This window comes from Buteo buteo, chromosome 18 (assembly GCF_964188355.1).
Source record: "Buteo buteo chromosome 18, bButBut1.hap1.1, whole genome shotgun sequence".
NCBI classification, from domain to species: domain Eukaryota; kingdom Metazoa; phylum Chordata; class Aves; order Accipitriformes; family Accipitridae; genus Buteo; species Buteo buteo.
Genome location: NC_134188.1, coordinates 10,129,135 through 10,156,130, shown reverse-complemented (window position 1 = coordinate 10,156,130; position 26,996 = coordinate 10,129,135). Strand labels below are relative to the sequence as shown.

Below are 26,996 nucleotides of genomic sequence, written 5' to 3'. Positions count from 1 at the left end.
AAATGCTACATTCTAAGAAAATTAACCTTCATTCATGCTCTGATACCTGTTCTTCTGAAAATTATTTGCCATATGACAGCAGCTTGGAACTGAAGATGCTGCTTCCTTTGAAAGAGTATAAGTAAGTAAGTGAACTTATAATTCACATCTTTACTACTACTGAATCACCTGAATTGAAAAAGAAAGACTATGGCAGATCATGGGACAGCCAGTAAGAGCTACACTATTATCTCAAATAGCAAATCTATTTAAAAATATCACATGTTAACTGTCAGAATGCTATTACCCATAAAACACCACCATGTAGCAAAGAGACAATTGTTTTTGCCACTCTGACAATTGCTGCTATTAGAACTTTGTGTTTAATACTGAGCTCTTCCTCTTAAAAAAATGACCGATCACCATAACTTTTCTATACAATATCTGCAAAGCTGCTTAGTGGACTTACTTACTTACAAAACATTAGGCAAGGCACACAATTTTTTATTAAAACAAAAATATTTATTCAAGCTGTAAATGCTATGCAGTATTTAGTTATTGGATGGGTTTAATATAAACATCTACTGCATAATATTGGTTCCTTAGGAATCCTTGTACACTATTTATCTGAAACATTGCCCTGTTGCTGTACAGATCTCTTAAAAGAAAACTTGAGTTTTTTTTAAGACCTCAGCAATTTGAGACCAAAGGAGGAAATACCAGTAGAGAAAACTCTGCAGTATTGGAGCAAGGCTTAGTGTGGTAATTTTCACCCATGCTAATTATTACTAAAATGTAGTCTGAGCTTCTCCTGTGCCTGTTTTGTAGAGAGTTTGTATAATAGCTATGACAAATTCTACATTAAGCAGAAAGATTAGATGCAATTTCTTCCATGTCTGGCTAAAAGCATAAGTGATATTAACAAAAGCTTTCTCAACACAGTACAAAAGGCAGTTAAAAGAATTGACTTTTGCAACAGAACACACTGAAATTCTTGTCTAGCTATTGCTACAGTGTAAGTATTCATACTGGAGTATGAATACGGGGGTTAACCCACAACAACGTACAGTGTTTGAAAAGAGCTTTTGCATTCAAAGGACATAAAATACTGTAAACAGATCAAGCCCTTCCAAAGTAAAGTTCTTGCCTGAATGACTGGTTGGGAAAAGCTTCATTAGATGAAAAATACTTTTGGAGGTTTTATTGGCCTTAATGTTTAGTTACTGGTATTTTTGTTAACTCAGTCAAAGCCTTACAACATGGTTTTGACAGTTGCAGGAGAAGAGAGCGTTAGTACAAGCCAGTTACAGCTGAAGATTTAAGTCCCTTTTGGATTCAGCAAGAGAATGGCAAGCGGCCAGGTTGGCTGCCCATGTCTTACAACAGTGAACTACAAACACCACCTTCAAATTCACAACCTTTTCACAGATCAGCTAAGCGGTTCAGATGGGTAAGTAGAGAATGCAGCAGAACACAGACAACGTGGTGTAACAGGAAACATACAACTTTTCTTACATTACATTTATACAAATTTACAATTTTGCAAATTCAATGGCTCTATAATTACGCAAGTGCTTTTTCAAAAATAAACATATACCAACTCAAATGATATTTACACTTAGCAACCTGCTTCAGAAACAGCATGATTTTGCTATAAAGTGAAACTTCAGTGCACTGAAAGTGCAACTCACCCTTTAGAATTAACTTCTCTTCCCATGCAAAACCTCAGTGTAACACCACCTAGCTTTAGACAGTCACAGTTCAACTTTTTTTTCATTCATCGTAATGCAAAGACAACAAGAACTTGTCCACATCCATTCCTGCTGGAAAAGAATTTGGTAGCTTCTTTTTCTGTAGGAGAGGAAAAGAACAGTTGTGTTTGATACCAAGAACCTGAGGATACTGAAGAGTCTGTAAGCACTCCTTTCTTCCTCATCCTTCCATCTACCTTGTAGACATAACTGCACAAAGCTCACCTAGAAATCAGACACTGCAATGCGTATACACTTACGTGTACCCCCCAGGGTACAAATGGCATGGTTATGGGACAGGAGTAGCTGAGCTCTCGGTTTCAGCAGTAGCCCACCCAGACCAGACCGGCACAGCCTCTCCACTCTTGTCATATACGCAGTAGAGTAAGCAAGCATCTTCCAGTTATAGTATTTCAGGAGTATCCTATATCTAAGTGTGGTGAATTACAAAGTTAGACTGTGTCTCCTTTTTGATTATTTACATATGTCACCATTTCATGTCTCCCACCTTTGCTATTTTCCATTAAATGCCCAAGTCAAAGGCATGGTGCTCTAGACTATGGAGACTGGGAACACACAAAATGTGGATTCCTAGTCCTGGGGGTAAATGAGGATGCAAGAATAGCTTGAATTCTAGTAAGGCCTAGTTTGAGTTTGGCTTAATTCCTACATTCCACCTAAAAACTTAGTCTGAAGTTAGAATTTAGAAACTCATTCATGTTTTAAGAGAAATAATTTGATTTTCATAAGTATGTGCAGAGAGTCAGTAGGAGCTGTGTGTATCTGAAGACTATACTAATCTTAAGAAAGCTGTTAGTTCAGAGTAGGCTCAAGAGGCAAAGTTAGTAAAACTGACAAATGTAAATAGGATGTTGGGATGTGGACTAGCATCTCTGAACCATCCCATTATATATTATATATAGTGAGCTATAAATAACATATATATATGTCTAATATATATTTAGAATTTTAAATTAAAAAGTAAATGCCTGTACTTGCCTTTATTTTCTTCTTCTTTGATGGTGTTGGAGAGCTTTGAAGGTCTTTTCTATTTGCAGAACGAGAATTTCTCTCACCCTCATTCAAGTCCTCTAGTTTCCTTTTCTTTACTGTGCTCCTTAAAGATCTGAACTGCTGAGTATTGTCCTTCAGGGGGGTTGCAGTGCTAGTCCTTGCAATAGCTGCCCGTGACAGTATCATCAGTGTGTGAGCAGCCATGCTGACACTATTTTCGCTACCTGTTTCACTAGCTGGGCTGCAGGCAGGCAAGTCTGGCGTAGCAGGGGGTACCATTATTCTAGGGGTTGTGCTATCCTCGTTGAAGCGCCGACAGGTCGGTGTCCGTACACTGTCTGTAGTATCATCTGTATGTCTGTCCCCAACTCCAGATGGTGTACGGGGTACCGGCAATTCTCCATTTTCAACTGTTTTACTAGTCGGGCTATGCCACTGAATGTCTTGCAACATTTCCACACATTGTTTAGTGAACGGACTTGACAGGCAAAGGCCTTGGTTGGAAACTTTAGCTGGTTCCCGCTTTGGCTCTTTCGAAGCTAAAGAAATGGACACTGAAGATTTGCCATTCCCATTCGACAGCGACCCTTGCTTTTTGTTCAGCTCTTGCACTGAAGCAACCGTTTTCTCATTCCATAAGCTAACAGTCTGTTGGCCATTTGAGAGTTTGGCAGTGTCCTGGTTCTTCTGTTTTTCATCAGTATCCCTTCGTAATTCATTTTCTTTATTTGCTGTAGTCTTGTGGAAGGGATCTAATGGAAGCCCTGCAGTTGCCACCTTCCGCTCGGGCTGTGGCTCCTTTGCAGCTGCGCTTCTGTTGCTACCAACTTCTGGCTTACACAGAATTCTAGGCAATGTTTTATCTTTCTCTCTCTTTGCTACCTGTGCTTTAGCAGAGGATGATGCAGAGTCAACAGCAAATAAAGTATTTTCGGTTCGTTCTTTTTGGGATAAACTCTTAGTAGTCTGAATTTGGGTGTTTCCTCCTGGAGTGGGTAGGACATTATCAAAGCAAAGCACTCTCCTGTGACTTTCACTTTGTCTTGAATTTGAGCTTGTGCTCTCTACTGGTGCAACAGGTAAGTTCTCCTCCACTTTCCTTCCCAGTTCTGCAGTGATAATCTTGTCCGAATTCCCAGTCCTGAAAATGAGATAAAAACACTTCAGCGACATACTTGTTCTTACTAGGCAAGTTCATTTCAGCTGGCTGGAAGTCCCCACCCGCCCCTCAAAACACCTGTTTAAAACGCTCTCCATTCTCTAAATGTAAGTATTTTATCAACGCGCAAAGACCAAGAGCGAGGAGTGACAACTGCAGAAAGCTCAGGGAAGGCCAAAAAGGATGACAAAAAGGTATGAAACAGAGTCTGTACAAAGAACAATTAGGTAGACGGGGGCTCTTCAGCCTGGAAAGAGAGATGACTGAGAGGAAATGCAACAAAGCTCTGGGGGAAAAGCCAACAAAAAGGAAACTATTTACTGTATCTTCTAGTGGAAGAACTAGGGGCATCAAGTAAAACTAGTATCAGGTTCAAAACAAAGCAAGGACACTGGGACACTGCATGTAATTAAGCCTGAGAACTTTTTTTACCCTGGGATATTTGTGGATGCTGGTAGTTTGAGTTCAAAAAGAAACTGAGCACATCCATGACAGGATAGTCCATCCCAGAATACTGCTTGTGGCTCTGGAAGTCCTTGGAGCTGAAACTGCTAAGAGGCTGCCAGAATATTCTGGGCAATATCATCACGTGTGCCTTGTACTCTCCCCTATGCATTTGCTGTAAGTGACGGGATACAGAGCAAGACAAAAAGCTTTCAGTGGGCATCTGGATGAGAACATACAAACTCCCTAGGGCTTGGTCTCCACCTGACAACCAGCCACATCCATGTGAAAAGGCCACCACTGCACTGTAGCGATGTCAAAAGAAAAATGCTTCTGCGCTGTCAGCTCATACCACTTATGTCTGTGCCCTCTTCCTGGCTTATGCTGCATTTCCAAGAGAAGCTTCTGCCTATTCATCTATGCTAGTAAGACGCTCCCCATGCAGATAAGCCTTTATGGTTTGTAAAAGGAAAAGTCAAATTAACTTTGGGATGGTAACTTTGGTACCTTTGGGATGGTAAAGAAGGCATGGGTGGTAGCAGTTTGTTTTATTTCTGTGAAATGTGAGATGAGATAGAGGGTAGAGAGTAGAAATGAGAAATTAAATCCCTTTACAGGGAACATTTTGCTCTCTTTGCTGTGCAAAACATACATCTGGAGATCAGTTAAAATTAACAGAAAGCTGAATTATCAAAGTGATGTTATCAAAAATCTTGCTTCTGTGGCTTTTTAAAAATCACTAATTTTTCATGCATGTATACTGTATACCTTGGTATGTGGTGGGGTTTTCTTTGGAAGTTTACTTCATACTGTTTTCCTCCACTTTTCCAACATTTTAACTGAGTTCTGAATATGTAGATTTTTTTAAAGTATGTTTTATTTTTACAATAAAAGAACATTTCACCTCTAATATTTAAACTGAACTTCTTATCTTCTCCTACACTCTTTTGCTCATTTCAACATCCTTTTGTTTCTGAAGTCCACTAATAAGGAGAGTTACTACTGAAGCTTTGCTTTGTTCTCTCTCACTTGCCCAACAGAAAACTAGTACCTATCTCAATTAGCAATTAATTATATTCATCAGTATGAAGTTAGCATGCTGTTCTCATCACCATCTTTCCTTTGACTTTTCACTTTATAAATGATGAAGCAGTGTTCTAATCTGCACAGCTCCACAACCCAATCTAACAAGCTCTACTGGATTTGGACCAGAGAGTGGTAAAGGCAATGAGGCTATACTACAAAACCATGGGTACCACTCATCTGAAAAGAAAAAAAAAAAGAAAAAAAAAAAAAAGAAAAAAAAAGAAAAAGGTTTTAATCATTAAAATATCCCAGTAAATGTAACAGGCAATTTCTCCTAGCTTGGACTCTGCCCACACAATTTCTATTTGACAATTGAGACAGGAGAAAATAAACACAAAGCCATACAAAATTAACATAGGAACAGCAACAGCAAAATTATAGCACAGGCTGCATCAGTACTAGCACACATCTGTACCGATACTCCTAGCAGACAGACAGTAGGAAATAAAGGGGGTACTGCGTATGCCATTGTTAAAAAAAGCTGCTCTCCTCTACCAATACTGTATGAAGACATTCATGGCAAGAAAAAGAAAGCAAGTTTGAATACCAAGCACTACTGACCTTTGTGTTCGAGAATTTGTATGGCTCAAAGGCTCAGCTACACTTGGTACCAATTTTCCTGGAACAACAGATGAAGTATTAATAAACTACAGTATTCCAAGTAAATCATCTCACTGTTAGTACAATGACATTTCACCTGACAGAGCATCAATAAAGAAAAACCCAGCAACAAAACTCCACAATTTTTTCGTAATTTTAAAGTTTACAGATTAATAGATTAGCAAAGGTCATGAACTAAGTATAAACAAGAAGCTTGCTGTCTACGCTTAGATAGTACGTAGGCCTGGCAAGACAAAACCAACTATACTGGACTTACAAATGCACAGCAGGGATTTCTAAGTAGAAGGGAACTCTCAGTTATCCATCAGCAAACCGGAGTGCAGACTAACTATACAATCCTAGCTTTTTTCTTAATATGCAGCTTCATTCTACTTTCCTTTTTATGTGTAATCTTACTCTTTTTAAAAAAGGTAGATAGGCTAAAGCACAAGTTGTCCTTATAACTGAATTTATTTTCTATTTTGAATCATTTTTCTTTAGCCCCTCCCAACACTGAGAAATGAATATAACTCCAGTCTTGTTTCAATTTACTATTTAAAGAAGCAAGGTCTCAGTGAAATGAATATACAGAAGCATATACCTGAAATGGCAAACAGAAAACAGCAGAGTGCATTTTTTTTATAAATAGGCAACAGTTCTACTAAATATTTTCCTTAATAAATGTTTAGAATTGCTGACTCTTCTAATAACTTCTTTGTTACCATGTGGCTTGGCTTCAATGGCAGCAGTAAACTGCACTTATAACCGAGACAAAAAATAATCAGAAATAATAAAGAAAAGTAAACTTTTAATACTGCATTAGAGCTTGAAACATTAAATTTTGTTAATAAGCTTGATCCCAAATCTGGAATCATTTTATATGCTGGGAGTTATTCTTTGTAAACTGAGCAAATACAGTTACTAACTGCAGGTACAGGCCTCTCTCAAAGCCATCCCAGTGGTTACTTGGCAGAGGATCATTGGTGTTTATAAAACTTTATTACTCAGAACTGACATGTCTTTAGAACCCCAACTTTTCTTCTGCCCTTCTCAAGAATGCAAGGCGGGTACCTGTATTAGACTTGTTTCTTGCTCCAGGAATCTTTTGTGATTTGGGAGGGATGGGAAGTTTTGGGACACTTCTGTTGCACACTGGATTAGCCACAGGCATATGTAGAACCTTGAAAGAATCAAAATATTCCATTACAATTTACCTATAGACTCCTTATCACTTTAGATTTAATTTTGAAAAGCTTCATTTGTGATGTGTTACCTGGCGGGCAGGTGCTGAAAATGTATTTCCATTTTGTCCTACTACTGAGAGAGGTATCATTCCCACCATTCCTTGCAAAACAGGTTGCACTGGAGATGCAATTATAATGGCAGAACCTAAAAAATATCAAAGTATTAAAATTGTACAGAAACTAAAAATATTTCAGTGAAAAGAAAAGCTTCAAGACAGGATTTCTTAAAATTACACATGGTCAAACCTGTGGCAAGAAAAGCTCTGGCTTTTTAGAAAAACTTCACTGTCTTTACTATACATCACTACTAGAAAACAGGGTAAGTACCAGTGTTATTTTTAGTTTATATTGAATTCTTTGAAGTCTGTTTTCCTCTTTAAGAAATGGTTCAAAATTAAGCTTGAAATATGACAAACCTATGTTAAGGCTTCAACTTTGAATTAAAGTGATTTATAAAAACCAGTAAAAGTAACATCAAATAGCTTATTTTGCTTCTTAGTAAAAACAAACTATTATTTGCATCCTATTCTCTACAATTAGCATGCTCAAAAGTCATTAGCACAATTATTTCTTTTGTTCCAATGCACCTATAACACCTTCTCCTTCCAAGCACGCAACAAGCTGGGAAAGGCTAGCTTTGTCTGTATGTAGGTATCTAATGTATATTCCTGGCTGGTAGGAAGTGTTAAACGTAGTACACACAGCTTCTAGTTAATTAGTGTGTTTGAGATTAATTATTTTCAAAAAGTAAAATAAAGCACAATAAGCACAATAGTTAAGTCAAAGTTTCCTATTTAACTATTTAAATCATGGTTAAACCAGCTGTTTTAAAACAGTTATTCTAACAGGTTGTAAGAGTATCTAGCTGCCAGACATAAGGGAATTATAAAACAGGGAAACTATTATAGCACATTAATTGAAAAGTGAAAGAAAAATTTATTCCACACACTTCTTCAGTTACATGAGCACTACCAGGAAAAATATCAATTGCAGAAGAATGGGCAAACTTCTATTTCTCCTCTACGAAAAAAAAAGAAAATAAAAAAATAAAAAAATAGATAACAGTTGCATAAAGAAATCCTAATGATGGAAAAGACCAGCTCTCTGCCACAATGAAATGACTACATGCAGAATTTCAAGGATAACTGCAACAAGTTTTTAGTTTTGGAAAGAAATCTAAATGTGTTGATTACAGCTGGTTTATAATTAGGTTTAACATTTAAAAAAGCGCTTGATTTTTTTATTGCTGTAGTAATAAAAATGCTTATACCAGGAAAGATTTTATATTATTGAAAGAAATATTGTTATACTTTTATATGTGTCTAAATGTACTTCTAGTGTAGAATAGGTTTTTTGAAAATAAAACAAAACAAGGAAGTAATTCTGGAAGGACTATCTACATCTAGCCAGTTATCTAAACTAAATATGGATACCTATATGACATAGCATTCTATTTATAACAGGAATCTTACTAAAACAAAAACAAAAAGTCTGCTTTATTTAGCCAAAACAATGGAATCTTTTCTGGTCTAAGCCAAAATATGCTTCCTAAATTTATCACTGCTAAAATTATACAGTTTAAGCTTCTGAAATATGAGTCTATTTTTTTCAAAGCAGCCCGGTCAATGACTGTTTGTAGTTTCTATTTCATTTTTAGTAACAACTAACATACCCCCAAAACACATTGCTAGTTTCAAGGGGCAGACAGAGCAGTGTTTAAAAATTGTTTACTTTTAATGCACTTACAAAAAAAGAATAAAAACACTATATAAACACCACATTTTCAGTCATTTTCTAATAATGAGATTACCTTGCGGGAAGTTTGGGGAGACAGTCTGGTTTGCTGCAAATGCATTGCTGGATCTGGGAGGAGTCCGTAATTGTTGTACAGCTGGAGCTTGGGCAGCAAGCGGCATAGAATTGCCAGGCAATACAACTACATTTGATGGTGTTACAGCTGTGCCCAAAGTAGCTGGATCAGTCACACAGGTGGCTATATAAAGGTTGTTTGAATTCCCAAAAGCTGTGCTTGTTGCTGGCATCAACTGTATAAATCCCCCTTCCTTGGAAAGATTTGTTGCACCTGCAACTGAAAAAACAGTGCAGTCTTCATTCTGAGTGTTAACCGAGGTGACCACAGGATCCTTAGGTCTAAGCACAAGAAGATTTTGCTCTGCCAAAGCTGAATCCACGTTTTTTTCTGTGTCTTCTGAAGTTAGACATTTGGACAGGCCTGCAGTTTTGGTTGGGGATTTGGCTGGAGAAGACAGTATTATAGTCGGCAAATTTTCTCCCGTGATGCTGGAAACAGCATTATTTAACTCCGTGTCTGATGAAATAAATGGATCATCGCTGATGATGATCTTGAGGGACATTATATTAGAAGGATCAACATCCATTGACTGACTACTAGAAGATACACCGCTTATACTTTTGGCCTCGGTACCCGACTCATCTGTTGAGGATGCAGTTTCTGGGAGAGGAGAGTGGCATATTTCAGATGTAGTAAGATTATTTTCAGTGGATACTACAGAAATTTCTGTACATGTATCATCACCAGAAGAGAAATATATATTATCAGCATCTACTTTTGTAGAAGATGAAGGTTCTTGCATTTCCCCTTGTGTTGCCTCTGAGTTTGACAGTCCTGAAGGGAGGTTAAACTCTTTCTTACAAGGCTCATCAAGTGTATGCTGATCATTTGAGTAAGTTTTGTTAGAAGTATCAACAACTTCAAGCTGCAACTCTGTTTTGTCAAGTTCCGAAATCTTCACTGCAGATCTTGCAGCAGCACAGTCTGACTGCGTACTCTGTTCCTGTTGGTTAGAGTGGTGGCTAGAGTTCTCCTGAAAGATACCAGGTAAGGCAGCTGTATCATTTGTTGCAGCCTGTTCTTTTCCTGCATCTGCTGATGGGCTAGAAATTGATGAATTGTTTTTTCTCAGCAGTACACTGTGGCCAGGGCTCCCATCAGAATGGCTTTCAGTAAGTGTTTTTTCATATAGTGATTTATTCGGTGATAAGTGACATTTACTTCCAGAATGTGTTTTGTTTTCACTGGCTATAGTACCCTCTGCCAATGAAATCAAAGAAATCTGCGGACTACCAGAATGAACATATTCTAAATTAGGACTACTTTGAGCACTATGACTTAGTGGGCCTTTTTCAATTTCCATGGCTCTTTCACTTTCAGATACTAATGCAGAGGACTCTTTTTTATCATAAGAATCTCCACAGTGTTCATTACATTCACTATCAGAACTCTGTCTCTTGTTAGGTTCAGTCAAACCAGGCACAGAGTCAAAAGTGATTTCAAGCTCTCCAATGTGTTCAGGGGTAACAGTTTTAAGTACTTCAGTCTGCTTCTTTGGCCTACAATTTCCATGCAACTGTTCATTGGTTGTATTTTTCTTAGCCGTATCATCATCATTAACGCTGGTCTTCAAGACACATGATGCTTCTCCTAACTGAAAACCTTTACAGGATAGTGATTCTCTAGAATTATCACCTGTAAAACAGAGAATAAATTAGTTCCATAATTATTAGAACAGATGATCCTTTTACAGCATTTCAGAAGCAACTTAGGAGTTCAGTGGAAAACTGTTTCACATGAGACTACGTGGGAATAATGCTACTCATCCTTACTTTAAAGCTGAGTGGAAAGTATATGAAACGTATGGTTACATACCTTAGGCAATCTGGCAAATCAGTTTGTACATAAATAAGGGTACACATAATAAGCAAATGTCTCAAGTCACTAAACCAGATTTCCAGAAGCACAAAAAACATCTCAGGCTAAAGACCTCTTGGCTCTATTTCTCATACACTTTCACAAATATCTGCTACTTACTGACTATTGTTAAAAACAGGGTAGACAGACTAAACATATCATTGGTCCAGAGGAAGACTCTTTTTCTGTGTCAAACAATACATTACAGAACAGAGAGAAAAGATTAATATGGTTAGATGTAAAATATTATCTTTGTGTTCCACAATGAATACTGCAAAGTATCTCTGTTTTGGATGAGAAAACAGATTTGCAGATATTCTGGTTTCGTTTTGGAGCTTATCAAGTACAACTTGTAAGTACACTGATGGACTACTGTTAAGTTTTATAAACTGAAACTTTCTAACAAACTAGGTGTATCCGGATGTTCATGCAATGGAAATGTCAGATTGGATATTACCATTGAAAACAGGAAGATTTTGAAATGTACAAATTGTCTGAAAATATTTTCATAATGAAAAGTAAACAGACTAGAAGATATCTTAAAGAAAAAAAAAAACCAACCTACATCTACTAGTTTCTTCTGTTCCTAAAGAACTTTCAAGTGTTTCCAGGTTATCCTCATCCACCAGGATTGAATTTTCTACTCCACTCTGACCAGAAATACCAGCAGGTAAGTTCTTATTTACCTTGCTCTTTCCTATTTTCAAAATAAAGCATGAAGAATGATTAAATATGTAATTTTACACACAAATGTGATTAATACATTTTAAATGAAGCACGAAGATTTCAAATTCAAGAAATGCCATCCTAAACTCAAAGAACTATTTGTCTATATTCATTACAAATCCAGAAATAGCATAAAAATGTCCTTATATTTTATGTGAGGATATCCCTGACCAGACAAATAGAAAAAATTTACAACAGCATAGAAAAACAAGTATGAACTATCATCCTTTAGACCAGAAGAGTCTAAAATAACAGTAATAAAACAATCACTCAGCAAGCACAAAACCAGAATTTCAGCCACAAGTAAATGCTGTACTTTATAGTAATGTATAAATGTATATAAAAATCTAACTCTGAATTGAGGGGGACAGATGCCATAAAGTCCATTTCTCTTGCAAAAGAGGCCTGCTGAATTACCTTTGCTTCTTCAAGCAATACTTAGGAAAACTCATCATTCGTGATGCTTTATAGTAATGGTACAACTGAGTATAATACACCCACCATAATCAAACAAGTCAAAGAGTGCCTGAAAAGCTGGATCTGATTCTGTCTGTTCTAGAATGTCCTGTATAGCCTCTTCTGACATATGAATTTCACCCTGAGAAAAGACAAGATATACAGAACTGTGAGACAGTTACTTTCATAACTTAAAAGAAAAACAGACAGGAATTGTTTTCTTTTCAGGTTGTTTTTAGTTCTAGTGCTTCTGCTAGTACAGAAACATAAAGACAAATGCTGCAAACATTTCTGCCACAAATTTAATGGCAGAATTTAATTTAATGTTAAAAAATATTAGTAATTTAAGAAATAAAGCCCCCCAAAACCCAAGCATCTTTGTCAGACATTACACCCTGCACATGCATATTGGAGTATTCTCCACATAATGATCAGCATTGTTTAAGAAGGACTAAATCTTGGGCTACACTGGAAGCTTATGCAGATGGTGTGAATGAATGCCATGAGCCTGCACTAGCCAATCACTGGTAAAAAAAAAATCCCCAAATTAACCCTAATTTCTTAGTTTTGCATATATGTAGAAGACAATGCTAAGCAAAGGGAAGTTTTACTTCATTTACACATTACATGTTCTATAATATAACTTCTAACTACTTTTCTGTGGAAGGCAGCTGGAAGGCACAGCTACATAGGACACTGCTCTAAGGTTCCTGTTTCAAGCTGACTTATTTGGTCGCAGCCCAGGAAGAAAATGAGGGGGGCGCTCAGGACATATTTAAGTGTTCAAATACAAAGTTTCTCTTGACTTCTGGAGATCCTCTAAACACTCTATAACCTTTGATATGGTGTCTGTAAGGGTAGATGTACCACATCATATGCTTGATTATTTCGTCTCAGCTACTCTAACTAAATCAAGAAGCCGCTTTGATTTTGTTCTGCTCAGAAAAATGGAATAGAGCTTTTCAGCTCTGTACTTTGACAAAAATTGACCTAAAAATCACCAAGTGACAGAAGAATAGCCTTTAAAAAACAGACACCTCTACTTTGTAAACAGGCAACTGCCTCTACTCTCCTGCCCTTTTCATAAGGGCCATGAAGATTTTAATTCCCTTGTTAAGAGCCCTTTATAACTCTGTGATTGCCAGCTCAAGGTTTGCAGGAGAATGGAGGGAGAACACTAGAAGTTCAGTTTGTAGAAGTAGAATGTACATTGCCTCCAAAAGCAAGAAAATATTAAATTTGAAGAAAAAGCATCCTTATTTAGGCTCCAAACACAATTTCTTTTGCTGTACTAGACAATCCATGTTTATCTCACAGCAAATCAAAAAAACAGATCAGACTAAACATGTTTGGAGACCACAAGATATTTTAAATTCCTTTTTCTTTTACAAGGCTATTGATCAGATCTCCAGTCAGAAGCCAGTACCCAGTTACTGCTACCAAAGATCCAGTGGCAAGCAGGCAGCTGGTGACTGTGGGACAGTGTACTTAGATCTCAGCCTGCAGGTAATGTTAACAGCTAAACACTGCCAGAAGAGGTCCTACTTTGGCTTTTGACCCTGCTGCATGCTTATGCTGCCATGTACAGGCACTGGGAATTAATGCAGAGTGCTTAACTGGCTCAAAATTAACCCCAGCAAAATACCAGTATCCTGTCAGTTCAGCTTCTCGAACCTGCACACCACCATACAACAAAGTAAGAGTTAATGCCTATGCAAGGGAATTTGTGGAACCATCCCTGGGCAGATGCTAGCCATTAGGTAGGCTTAGTTGTATTGTAAAGCAAACAAATAAAAAGAAAGAAGAGGAGAGCAATCTCAGACATCAGACAGTAAACAGAGGTTCAGCATAGTTCCCTTACCTGATCATTCTTATGTGCCTGGTCTTCAAAAAATGTAAATAGGGCAATTCACACCTACCTGAAGTCCAAGAATTTCATCAATTGAAGTCTCCTGCTCTGTGGGACCACTGTCTGTCTGTTTAGGGGCTTGAGTGACATTGCCATCACTGCAACACATTAATCATTAGTTCAGAACTCAAAAATAAATCAAATAAGAATATGTATGAAGTTTAGAGGTTCCTTTTATTACCTGCTCAGGATTTTGTTAATGTTCTCAGCAAGCTTCTCCTGAAGAGATTTGTTGCTCAAGATTTTTTCTCTGGCATTTTCAATAACCAGTTGCTGGAAAACACAGTTTTTAAGTGGTCAGGTTTCTGTTTTTATCATCACTAGAAAAGCAGCATGAATTTCCAACTTACCAGTAAAAAAAAATAAAAATCAATTCAACACAGAGAACACTCTTTGTAAAAGAGAGACAGCCAATGTGACTGCATGACATTACTATGAAAATCATCTCAAAACATTCCTGTACTTCTACTCTCCTAAAGTACAGCAAGGCTTATTGTGCTTTCTGGTTTCCATTCCCTAAAAATTTACTGTATTCTGACAGCTTACACGTATCTTAGCAAAGCCAATAAATCAAGGAAAAAAAACCCTCTACATAGCTATGCCATCCTCACTAGTTTAGTACACAAAAGAGCTAGTTCAAATACAAAACAATAAATTTATCTTCTAAAATTAATTTCTATAACACCCAAGACAAACAACATGTAAAAGACTAGTTCTCCTTAGTCTGAATTTGTTTCTTAAATGTAAGTACATTCCATAAGTATATACTCACTGGGAAGTTACCATCTATGAATTCTTCAAGCGGCTCACTTTCTTTTTCTGTTACAACTTCATCAGGGTCTTGAGAACTTCGAGCTGCTGAAAGAGGTCCAGATGTTGCAATGCTTTTCCTTTTCTGAGATTCACTGAAATGTTCCAGGAAATTTATGATGTATTTTGTGAGAACATAGCAAACAATAGATCTAATGGTCAGTAAATCAAGTGTTTCTCTTCCTTCTTAGCAAATGGAAGATTTTAATCAACAGAAAATTAACTACACACTGGAAATACAATAAAAGCCAATACCTGTTTCATTATGTTGTATGCATATATTGTGTCTGACTCCACAGAAGTTACAAACAAATATACAGACTGTGGGTAAACAGCACAATGGCAAATTGAATTCCATTCCCACTATTCAGTATTTTTTCTCCCTCCAGTACACATTAATTTAACTGGGGATACGGGTTCTAATTAAGGGTCACTCAAGAAAAAGATTTGGGCATCACCACTGAAAATAAAGATCTCTCAAGGAGCAGCTGTTGTCAAAGCAGGATACAGATGTTAGGTTGCATAAGAATTTAGATGATGAATAGGAAATCTAATGCTTTTATATGAAATCAAAGTGTAGGCTCTTCTGAAACCATCAGTCAGCAGTGGCACTAAAATCACTTATATACAAAAAAATCATGCATGAAGAGAGAGAACTTGGAAAATGTACAAATTGAGTAAGGACCTGGAAAAATGATAAGCAAAACTACCGACTGGGATTTAGTCAGGAGTAAGGACAACAAATGGAACGCAGAAACCAGTCAACTCATTAAAAACAAAAGGACATTGGTATCAAAGAATAAAAAATGCGAAACTAGTATAAGAACAGTTTTTCATACTACTTTTAGCGCGAATATGAAATTTTTTCCTGACAAAATTTAGAAATAGTTTTTCTAAGTTAAAAACAGATAAAATGCACATTTATATCAATATTGAGAATTTTTAGAATTGATAAGGATATTTTGGAAGGAATACTAAATCTCAGGCTCCAATATTATTTGCCTATGTCTAATACTGGGATAATGTAAAGACCAGCTATATGCAATAAAGAAGCACAAGTAGCCTCCTATCAGTGTAATGTTAAGTTCTTTGACTTTTCTTTCCTTTGTGAAACTTCATACACCAGCCACTCTCAGTGGATCTTAAATGTGAAACACTCCACCATCTAAGAAAATTTACACTAGAGGTTAGAACACCACATAATATCTAAATGATCTTAAAAAATCCCACACCACACCACCACCACCCCGCCCCATGTTTACCTTTTCCGTCTCCCTGGAGAAAGCAAGTTTGAATGAAGCTTTCGTTCTTGTGATGCTGGAACTTGAATGTGTATGAAATCTCCTGCTTTATAAAGGAAAAAAAAGATCACGATGCCAGTACCTTTTCCAGTGACACTGTTGAAGCACTACAGAAATCTACACATTACTTACTATGTTCCATCAATTCTGGGGAATTCATACAAAATAATTTGGTATTATCATGAAAATGAGAACCATTCCTTCTAAATATATCCTGAGAAAAACATCCATTTGATGTGGATCATCCCTATCTGCTAAAACAAGTGTTTTGGGTAAGGGTGAGAACACAGGATAGAATAATGACAAATCAATGCACTTCTGATGTCTGAACTTACATTAGCAAGCAAGTATGCGAGAGCCATTTCTCTTTTGGGCACTCATTTTAATCACCTGAACCAGTTTGAAGAGCTAGGGGACCAAAGTATGATTTTTCTGAAATTTTTTTGGCGGAAGATCATTAGCCCTAATGTTAGAAAACTTTCATCTATATCCATAGATTTTTCACAGAAAAAAGGGTTTAAAAAAGTGGGCAACTTACTGCTGATCTTGTTTTCCTGGGTTTGTGACTGGTGCACAAACAACGTATTCAGTCTTGCCTGTGACATGCTTTGATTTATTGTTGGCCTGTGAATAACTTGAGGAGATACAATAGAAGAGGAATTCTGTGACCCTGACTGATGGGCTACTGACAACAATCCTGAGTTTGCAGGAGCTGATTGCTGAAGCATTCTCTGTCTTTTCATTTCTACAATTCCACTTCTTGTACGTGCTGGAGATAACAAAGACAAGATGAAAATGTATGATAAAGGAATTTAAAAAGGTTGCTGATTTTCCAAGACCTAATTAAGGATGCTCCATTGAAAATTTTTTGTGCTTTGACAACTAATTCACAAAACTCAAAAAGTAAGCAACACCCATCTTTGTCTTCTGTTTGAGCCAAAATAATTCAAGAAGTACAGCCAACTTACAAGACATTGTAACCATGTTTATATCACTGCTTAAATATTTACAGGAATAAATCATACCAAAATGATATTTCATTACATAATATACCACTCGCATAATTGACCTTAACTGAAATAGCTAAACCAATGTAAGTTTGCATTTATTTATCAGACTAAATCTGACAAATTTAAACAACAGAACACCACCCAATCCAGTGAATCTCAGATCCAAGAACAATTGCTACCTATATTTCACATTCTCTTTTCTCACACAGGTTACTCAGTAGAAATACTACAGAGGGAAAGAAATATTTTTAAGTAAAATAACTTTTCTTTTTTGAAAGTTCAGTTGGCAGTTTTTGTAATAAAAGAAAATTCTAGATAGAACAAGTATCTTGTCATATTTTGCTTAGATATATGTTTGTATGCACAATAATAATTGTTCCAAGACTGTAATACATTTTTATATTCCCCTTCTACAGAAATGAAACTGCACCATGATTAGACTGGTTATGTTTTCAGTTCCTCTATGAACCACAAATTAACAGCTTCAAGACTGAAGCAGTAGTTTTTAAACCTTTTAACCATGTAAACTTCTAAAAAGTTTTCAGAAGAGAAGAAAATGCTATCCAAAGAATTTAAGCCCCTTGCAAAAAGCCCAGCTTTTCTCAGTTTCCTTTCTTGATCGTTACAGTAATCCACAGACTGCACTGAAGACAACACACATGCTGAAAAAAACACTACAGAAGAGATCTGACAACGTTTTAAGAGTAAGGATGCATTACTGATTGCTGCAGCATTCCCCCATTTTTTTGCCATTGATCCCATGGAATTGGCTCAGTTACTTACTCCTTTGATTAGCAGAAAATCCTGTTGAATTCTGCATGCTCCTAAAAAATAAACCAGCTGGCATAAATAAAAGCAGCACAATGGAAACAGCTACACAGTGCAACAGTATCTATCATATGGTTAATGTCAGTCTGGTCCCAGCCATGCATTACTTCAGAAAGCTTCAATCTACTGATTGTTATTTTTATTCTTTCAAACAATGGTCACAGATCCTTCAAATGAAGCTTACTGTTATATTTTAGATCAAGTAACTACAATGGTATCAGATTCTAAACGAGTCATAGTATATTGTTTTATTACAGGAAGGCCACATACTCACACCAATGCCCTCCTTATCTGCTAGTCCTGCCTTAAAATCTTGAAACGTCTACTCAACTATCAACTCTCACATACCTATCTTTTTCACCATCTGTCAGAGGTAATAGGGAGCAAAACCATTCTCATACAATGGTAAGGGGAGTTGATCAACACAGGGACTCACTCTTAGAGTGACATTTTACTTTCTTAATTTCTGTATTGGGTTTGCATGGCAAGGTTTTGGTAGCAGGGTGCTACAGGGGTGAGAAGCTGCTAGAAGCTTCCTCTATGTCCGATAGAGCCAATGCAGCCGGCTCTAAGACAGACCCACTGCTGGCGAAGGCCGAGCCCATCAGCAATAGTGGTAGCGCCTCTGTGATAACATATTTAAGAAGGGAAAAAAAGTTGCAGCAGGCACAGAAACAGCAGCTGGAGAGAAGAGTGAGAACATGTAAGAGAAACAACCCTGTAGATGCCAAGGTCAGTGAAGAAGGAGGTGTGTAGAAGATTTTAGAAAATTTAGGACTGTAAGACTGTTAGAAATTAATATAGAATGGGTTAAGGTTATTAATGGCAACAGAACTGCGCACCAGGCCATGAACAGCGTTCTCAGCCTGTCCCCCTGCATAGCCCCAATCCAGGACTGGATTAAAACCCAGTCAAGCTAATCAGTAGAGACAGATCAAACAAAAGATGAAAAATCAGCAAGATACAGGTGCGTAGCTGGGGAGTGATTAAAATATGTAGAACTTACAAAGATAAATGTGAAATAGTTAATGGAACAACCAGAGAGGTTTTTTCAGAATTGTGTAGGTACGAGACTTCAAAGTAAAGGGGATGACAAGACGACTGACCCAAGACGGACTTCGAAACCCACAGGATGATGACCGGATGGTACAAAAGAAGAATGGATGAGATAAGATGATGACGAATGATAATGACATGGGAACCAAGATCAGCTGGGAAACTACAAAGACTTCAGACTGCGATAATGGGTGGTAAAAAGGTATATAAGACTGAGAAATTTTTGGAAGGTTGCCATTCACTGTGGTGGTGGCCCAACTCTGAGCTGTTAATAAAGCAAACCTAGAGAAACCCGTGACTGAAAATTCTTTAACAAGGTGCTCGAGGCGCCAGAGCAGAGATTCCCCTGCAGCCTGTGGGGAAGACCATGGTGAGGCAGGCTGTCCCCCTGCAGCCCAGGGAGGTCCACGGGGGAGCAGATATCCACCTGCATCCTGGGGAGGACCCCACGCCGGAGCAGGTGGGTTCCCAAAGGAGGCTCTGACCCCGTGGGAACCCCATGCTGGAGCAGGCTCCTGACAGGACCTGTGGATCTGCAGAGAGAGGAACCCAGGCTGGAGCAGGGGAAAAGTGAGGAGTCCTTCCCCTGAGGAAGAAGGAGCGGCAGAGACAACCTGTGATGAACTGACCCCAACCCCCATTCCCCATCCCCCTGCACTGCTCAGGGTAAGGAGGTAGAGAAAATCAGGAGTGAAGTTGCGCCTGGGAAGAAGGGAGGAGTGGGCGGGAAGGTGTTTTAAGATTTGGGTTTATTTCTCATTACCCTACTCTGATTTGATTGGTAATAAATTAAATTAATTTTCCCCAAGTCGAGTCTGGTTTGCCCGTGATGGTAATTAGCAAGTGATCTCTCCCTGTATTTATCTCGACCCACAAACCTTTCGTTCTACTTTCTCTCCCCTGTCCAGCTGAGGAGGGGAGTGATAGAGCAGCTTTGGTGGGCACCTAGCATCCAGCCAGGGTCAGCCCATCACAATTTCAAAACTACATTACCTGATCTGAGAAAGTGTATAGTCTAATTTTTTCCACAGAGATGACATCATTGCTGGAACTTCATTTGTTGTTTCTAAAATAAACCATTATAAAAACAAAACAAAACACATTTTAGATGCCTCAAACACACACATGCTGAGAAAAAGTAAAATTGCAAGCAAAACAATTACTATGACGTGTTTCAGACATCATCTAACTTTAGGTGTCTAGTCGCCTTCTTCATACTCTGTTAATTAGAGAGCCCTAACTCCTAATTTAAGAGCTATCATTGATATGAACACACATTCATCATGGATACAGTTCTCAGTTTTAGAAGCCTAAATGAAACTGAGGCAAAGATATTCACGATAATTCTCAATGGAATCTGCACATAGTGTTGACTCATGGGCAAACAGATGCTAATCTAACCTAACTCACTTCTGGAAATGGTATTCAGATTCCCAAGTCACACATGTGCTTTTGAAAATTGTAACCTGGCAGACAGGCCTTTAAAAGTAATGGTTTATTTTAAGATGTCACCCAAACTGGTAAAAACACTTGGTATTTTTGAAGCACAGAAGAACATTAAAGTATAAATGGAAAGATGTAAGCAGATCAATTTATAAAGTTTTTCAAGGTGCCAAGTACAAAGTATTTTGAAGAAAGTATGTTTGTGTCTTAGTTAGCATTTCTATTAAACCTAGTGTGAAAGGAAAAAAACATTCAGAAATATTCCAAACATAATGTGACTTAAATTGCAAGTCTTAGAACCAAGCACCACTAAAATACGATCATACAACATGCATCAAAAAATTGTAAGACTTGGCAACGTTCACAAGCTCAATAACTGCTTTTAAAAACAGGAAATGCTCTAACTCTGTCTCTAATATTCATACAAAATATTGTTATTCTGAAATGATTTTAATTAGTTTTAAAAACAATACAAGAAACATTTCACACCATAGGACTCTTCCTGGTTATTTCATAGAATCATAGAATATCTCAAGTTGGAAGGGATCCATAAGGATAATTGAGTCCAACTCCCTGCTCCTCACCGGACTACCTAAAACTAAACAATATGACTAAAAGCATCATCCAGATGCTCCATGAACTCTGACAGGCTTGGTGCCATGACCACTTCCCTGGGGAGCCTGTTCCAGTGACCAACTGCCCTGTCAGTGAAGAACCTTTTCCTAATGTCTAATCTGAACCTCCCCTGACGCAGCTTCATTCCATTTCTGCGTGTCCTATCGCCGGTCACCAGAGAGAGGAGATCAGCACTTCCCCCTCCTATTTATACTACAAACAATAAACAGTATAATTTTGTAAGCATAAACCCATACATTTTGCACACTTCATTATATCTTTGTGCTTTATTACATTAGAAGTTCTGCTCAACTTTGAAGTGAAAATATATGCTGGCAAATCCAAACTAAGATAATAAATTAATTCTGCTCACAAGATGCTGATCTAATTGGCCATTGTCTGCATAATATGGAAACCTTCAACTTCTAGCATAGATGGGGGATTACTCTAAGTCCATATATAGGTGGAGATATTACATCTTCCTCAAGGAGTTCACAACAGATAAGTAAGAAAAATACAGTAAAATCTCATTCTGAAGGCTTACCTTTTGTTTTCATGGCTACGTATTCATTAAGAATAGTTGTCAAGTTTTTTCCACACAGGGACTGGAAAAAAAATACTGATCTTAGAATCTTCACTAATAACTTATACTTTATCTGCTGTATCACATTATATTTAAGCAGTTCTTTAGAACACTACACCATGCTGACCCTCAACACAAGAAACTGTACTTTGTGCTGCTGGTGCCAAGTTGACTCAAACTAGGTAGAGAGCAATCTATGGAACAAAATGCCATCATACAAAATCTGAAGTGCTTGATCTCATTGCACAACACCGGTATAGCAGTTAGAGCTGCATGACCTCTGCTCTCCATTGTTACTACAGAATAAAAACACAAAAATAAGATGATGAACAGCTGTAACAGAGTAATGAGTATGTATCATCCTGGAACGCAACTTGTGTTTAGATGCAAACGTGAAGAGAATCTGTCTAAAGTAAAATTCTTAACAGTCACACAGAATTAACTTTCATATTTACTTGTTCTGTTATTTTAAGTGAAACAAAGACAATTAAGATTTTAAGGTTACCACTATCATTTGTTGTACCTTCTTGTCTTGTTTGCTAGTGGGAACTCTACCGGGTATGACTAATACAGCTGTTTATTGCAGGTATTTTGAGCTGCAGTGAGAATTTTTTCTTACACACTATCATATTATCACTTTTCTATGAAAAACAGGAAAAATGTTTCTACTGAGAAAAGGAAAATAATTAAAAGCTTTAAAGATCTGGATAATCTGTTTACATTGGGTTTTCTAATTTTTGCTGGCCATAGCTTCGTTCTCGATACTCTATCCCCAAAGTACAAATGACTAAACACTTGTAAATGAAGTAAGTTCAATGGTCTGTTTTGAATAGGTGCATCAAGACCTCGGATCTCAGAAAAGATCTACACAAATTTTGAAGACTGTGGACAAAATCCCGTATAATTAACTGATATATTAGAAGAATGAAATTGAAAACAGGAAGAAGATGCACATATAAATGTTAAGAGGTTGATACATGGCAATATCTAAACCCTGTAATTTGCATACTACATTAAAAATCCCATTTTGTATATGTTAAAAATGCAACGTATCTAATTACCCTGTAGCTATATGCACATATCTACATACGTAGCTACGCACTGTATTTATGCACACCCAAATTTCCACATTTCACCTGGGACAAAGCAGGTGATACTGATCAAAGGGAAAGCTGAGCTGAAACACAGTTTTTGTTAACAAAATTTGGTAGCCTTAGATAAAGCTGAGGTACCTTACTTAAATATTTAATATATACTTGAAATGGAACATTACTGGCTGCCGTGCCTAGCATAGGAAAGCGATCTCCAAAAAATTACAAGAGCAGCCCTGAAATCAATGAAACCCTTGCAACACCCTTGCACAAATCAATCTCAAAGCTATAACGCAGACTAAACGTAATATGCTGAAACCAATTTGCATATTTTATGCTTAAATGTTTCTTAGTGAGATTAAATACTAGAAACCAAATAACTGCTAATATTGCAGGATGCAAAAAAATCCCCAAAAACCCAGAGGCGATGATCTAACTAACATTTTAAGCAGCATTTGAGAAGTAATTGTTACAGTGAGAAATCTCAATTTTCTTTTCCATGGATGCAAGACAATTTAACATTCTGCTTTGCAAATACAAACTCACCAGCAAGCAGGCTGGAATAAATCCATCCTCTGTACAATGCTCTGCATATTCTTTCAAATCTGAGCTTTCCAAAATAAATTCACGGCAGGTAGCTAGAAGTTTTTCCTGTTGTAAATACCCTGCAACAAAACAGATGGAAAATTTTGCTATTTCATTCATTATTTCTGCTCAATAGGTATCAAAGCATTAACATAACCAGCTGCAGACAGTGTTGAAATAATCAGGTAAAGATTTGTATATTAGACAAGGAAAGTGAAGTTATTTTGAAAGAACATGTATCTTGCAAAATATTTCTTTAACAGTTAAAACCAGAAAGAGCACAAAATATTACTGATATTAGACTGTATTTACAAACTATTCAAGACTGGAAGTAAGGCAATATGAACAATTTCTGATTTATCTTTAGTACAGACAGTACTGTACAAACAAGAAAATAAAAGTTCTTGGCTCATGAGGCTGACTAACTCTCACATGGGCTGAACAGCCCAGTTTGATAATTAAATGGAATTCTACAATACTTTGTTAATAAAATGCACTGCTATGCAACAGTAACTCTCCACGCATCCTCCTTTTTCAAAACAGGTAAAACCTGTGCAGCTATTACAAGAGTGTATAATATTTATTAAAAAAACAGGCATTGTACAAAATTAGTAACAGGAAAAAGTTTTCTCCCCCCACTTACTGTAATTTTCATTTCAATAGATGTATTAGCTGCAACTTGTGCCCTGTACACACCCCAAGACTCAGTAGTTACATTAACAGGAAATAAACTGAAAAAGTTTACTTCTCCAAAATTCCATTCCTCAACAAACACGTTCTGCTTTAATCAAACTTTTTAAGACCTGCTTTAATCTTCAAACACTCTAAACATTAAAAGATAGAAATAGACCAATCTGAATGAAGGATTCTAGAACAAAGAACCACAAAAGAAAATGTCTCTTTCTTGCTTCTAGCAGAACTGAACATGCAATGTTTTAAAGAAAGGATAAAATATGTGCCTAATTATACAATGCAGGATATATATACATTAGCATATCTATTTCAATGGACCCCCAAAATGGTCCACCTCGGTTCAGGAACGCCTATAGAAAAATGCAGCCTTTAAGTTTGCATGAAGACAAATATCTCGCAGCAGATCCAAGTATAGCTGGAAAAAAACGATCATATTGCAGACACACAAGCCCTTGTTCAGGTCTTCAACAAATGAGCAAACTTGAAAGTTAAACACAGTTTGGGAATAACCACCGTGAGCTTAATCACAACGTATGAGCTGGCCTGTCTGACAGAAAACATTAGTGGTACCTGTGGAAAGGAAAGGGCTGTCCTGTTTAATTTTTCAAATACGTTTTTCTATTAATATCTCAAGCCACAATTTGCTGGAAGCTGAAAGTGTATTTTGGGGAAACACAATTATATGCCAGTCTTATTCCCATCCATTACACCATCCACTGTTGGCCAGGATGGAAGATGGGGTATTAGGCAGGTGGAACTTTTATCTGTGCTGGTAAGGCTGTTCTTACAGTCAAACTCATCTGGACATTTACACTAAAAGTTCCAATTTTTCTTTCTTGAACCTACTACTACAGTATTGCAAGGGATGAGCAAATGCTTGCATACAGGCACATTTGGCACATACACCAATTTCCTGCAAAATAAGGCATTCCAGAGTTTAAAAATGCCAGAATTAAGATCTGTGCAACTGAACTGCTTGTGCATACACTGTATAACGACGTAACAATACACCATCTCTAACGTCACCAAAACCAAATTAAAGGCACAAAAGGTACAGTACCTTCTGAACTAGGAATGATTAAATATTTTGTTCTATCTTAAGAAATGTAAAGACACATGTCTAACTCATAGTACACATTCACTCTTACACTAATTAGGAAAGATAAATTTTCTTATGTATTCTATGGGTGAGCTCATCTCATAATTTTAGTTTTGTTTCTTAAACCAGTATTCATCAATCTTCACAGCACCAGAAAGACTTACTGGGGGGGGGTGGGGGTGGGCAGAGATTTTTTTTTTTTTTAAAAAAAAGCCTGTTTATCCACACAAATTCAGAGATGCCTCTTGGAAGAGGAATCCCTATTACAAGACAGAAATAGCTACAAGGAATATCCTGTTCTACAACCTTAGGTGGCTCAGAAGTTTTCTAGACATGATGCACGCACCATGCCACAACAGACACAAGATAGGATGGATCATCCTTAGTACGTGTGATGTTGCCAAGATTGTATACTATGTCTGCAAGTCTGTGGTAAGCGTGTGAGATAAGCTTTCTACCCAGAAACTTGTAACTTAACCAATTTTTTATAGAAAAGCACAGTGAGAGATCTCCTTTGTGTGATTTTAAATCTTCTTTTACAATGCATGGAGTTTCTAAAAGTCCTCTATTACTTCACGATAAGAAAAACATTGCATCTCTTAATAGCGTTGTTTGTCAAGACAGTAGCAAGGAACATTTCAGATAGTATTTAAAAATATGTTGTGCCGTAAGAACACTGAAAAAAAGATTCAGCCTTAATGTCTTTGGATTCAGAGAAATTGCAGACAACTGAAAACTGAATGTCACAATGCAAGCTGCTGGGACATCTTGGCAGCCTGTGCCAACAGGTGCTTATGTGTGCGACTTAAATATGTGGGTCATATTTTTGATTACCATCCATTTGTTCTTATCTTTGGCAGTATCCAAGCAATCCAAAGCACAAAGTCATTTAAAACATTCACCGTCTGTCGCCGATGTCCTGAACGCACTTACGCTGTGCTGTCCACAGACACCGAGCACACCTGAACTCTCAATGCAGCCTCACAGGTGACAGAACCGGGGAGGGAAAGAAAAACCAGCTGAGCCTTAACCTAGCCTCCTCTGGTATTTTGGATATCCCTTGTGCTCCTCCTGTGACCGGATACTTTCCTAAATCCCATTTGCCAGGCGTCTGTCGGGAGGTGGACACCACAGACCACCACGTTTTCTTAAACTCGTGGAGAACCCGAGTTCCAGACACAGCCGGGGAGCAGCACAGCCCGGCCCGCACGGCCTGGCGGGCTCCCCTGCGCCCGCGGCGGCTCCAGAGGCCCCCACGTCCCTCAAGGCCGAGCTGCGCTAGTCTCCCGCTAGAGACCGGGCCGGAGGCAGGCGGGGGGGAACAACCCGGAGACCGCCGGGCCCGGGGCTTCGCGGCAGCGACAAACCCCAGCCTGGGGGGGGGGGAACGAGCGCGACGCGGTCGAGGGTCAAGGGCGCAGCCGCTTCATTCTCCTGCCGCGCCGCGGGCGCTGACCGGTGGCTGTCAATCCCCAGCAGAGACCCCTGGCGCGGCAGCCGCCGCCTCCCCCGCCCGCCGGCCCCCCGGCCCGGGAGTCCCCGCCGCACCTCAGGGGCGAGCGGCGACCCCGCCCCGCCCTCACTGGCTCACTCACCCAGCACCAGCCGGGCCACGTCGGACGGCAGCAGCATGGCCCGAGGCGGCGAGGGGAACGGTGGTGGAGAGGGCAATGGTGGGGGGGAGGAAGGGAAGGAGGGGAGGAGGCGGCGGGACGCAGCTCCCGGAGGCGCAGCGCGTCCGCTCCGCCACCGAGACGAAGGCGCGGAAACTCCGCCAGCCAGCG

General features: G+C 38.3%; 1 protein-coding gene across 2 annotated transcripts; it reads right to left on the bottom strand.

The window, feature by feature from the left end:
- Positions 1-1,313: 1,313 nt before the first annotated feature.
- Positions 1,314-26,995, bottom strand: NPAT (nuclear protein, coactivator of histone transcription). Of its 2 annotated transcripts, none has more exons than XM_075049989.1 (18): positions 26,808-26,995; positions 23,382-23,500; positions 21,706-21,766; positions 20,097-20,169; positions 18,003-18,043; positions 16,748-16,978; positions 16,171-16,255; positions 14,871-15,003; positions 14,280-14,371; positions 14,109-14,196; positions 12,235-12,331; positions 11,573-11,704; positions 9,088-10,785; positions 7,307-7,422; positions 7,105-7,213; positions 5,995-6,052; positions 2,730-3,885; positions 1,314-1,830 (listed from the first exon to the last, which is right to left on the bottom strand). In XM_075049989.1, the coding sequence occupies exons 1-18, from the start codon at positions 26,842-26,844 to the stop codon at positions 1,753-1,755; spliced, it is 4,404 nt and encodes a 1,467-aa protein (XP_074906090.1). In that variant the 5' UTR covers positions 26,845-26,995; the 3' UTR covers positions 1,314-1,752. The 2 variants fall into 2 exon arrangements, with proteins under 2 accessions (XP_074906090.1, XP_074906091.1); XM_075049990.1 differs by having other exon boundaries at positions 16,171-16,252.
- Between the last annotated feature and the right edge of the window lies 1 nt (position 26,996).

Excerpts from the sequence above, each read along its gene's own strand:
- NPAT (XM_075049989.1), bottom strand. The coding sequence starts at position 26,844 with ATGCTGCTGCCGTCCGACGTGGCCCGGCTGGTGCTGG. Across the intron at positions 18,044-20,096 it reads TATACACTTTCTCAGATCAG|GAGCATGCAGAATTCAACAG; the intron begins GTAATGTAGTTT and ends TTTATTTTTTAG. Across the intron at positions 14,197-14,279 it reads ATTAACAAAATCCTGAGCAG|TGATGGCAATGTCACTCAAG; the intron begins GTAATAAAAGGA and ends AATGTGTTGCAG.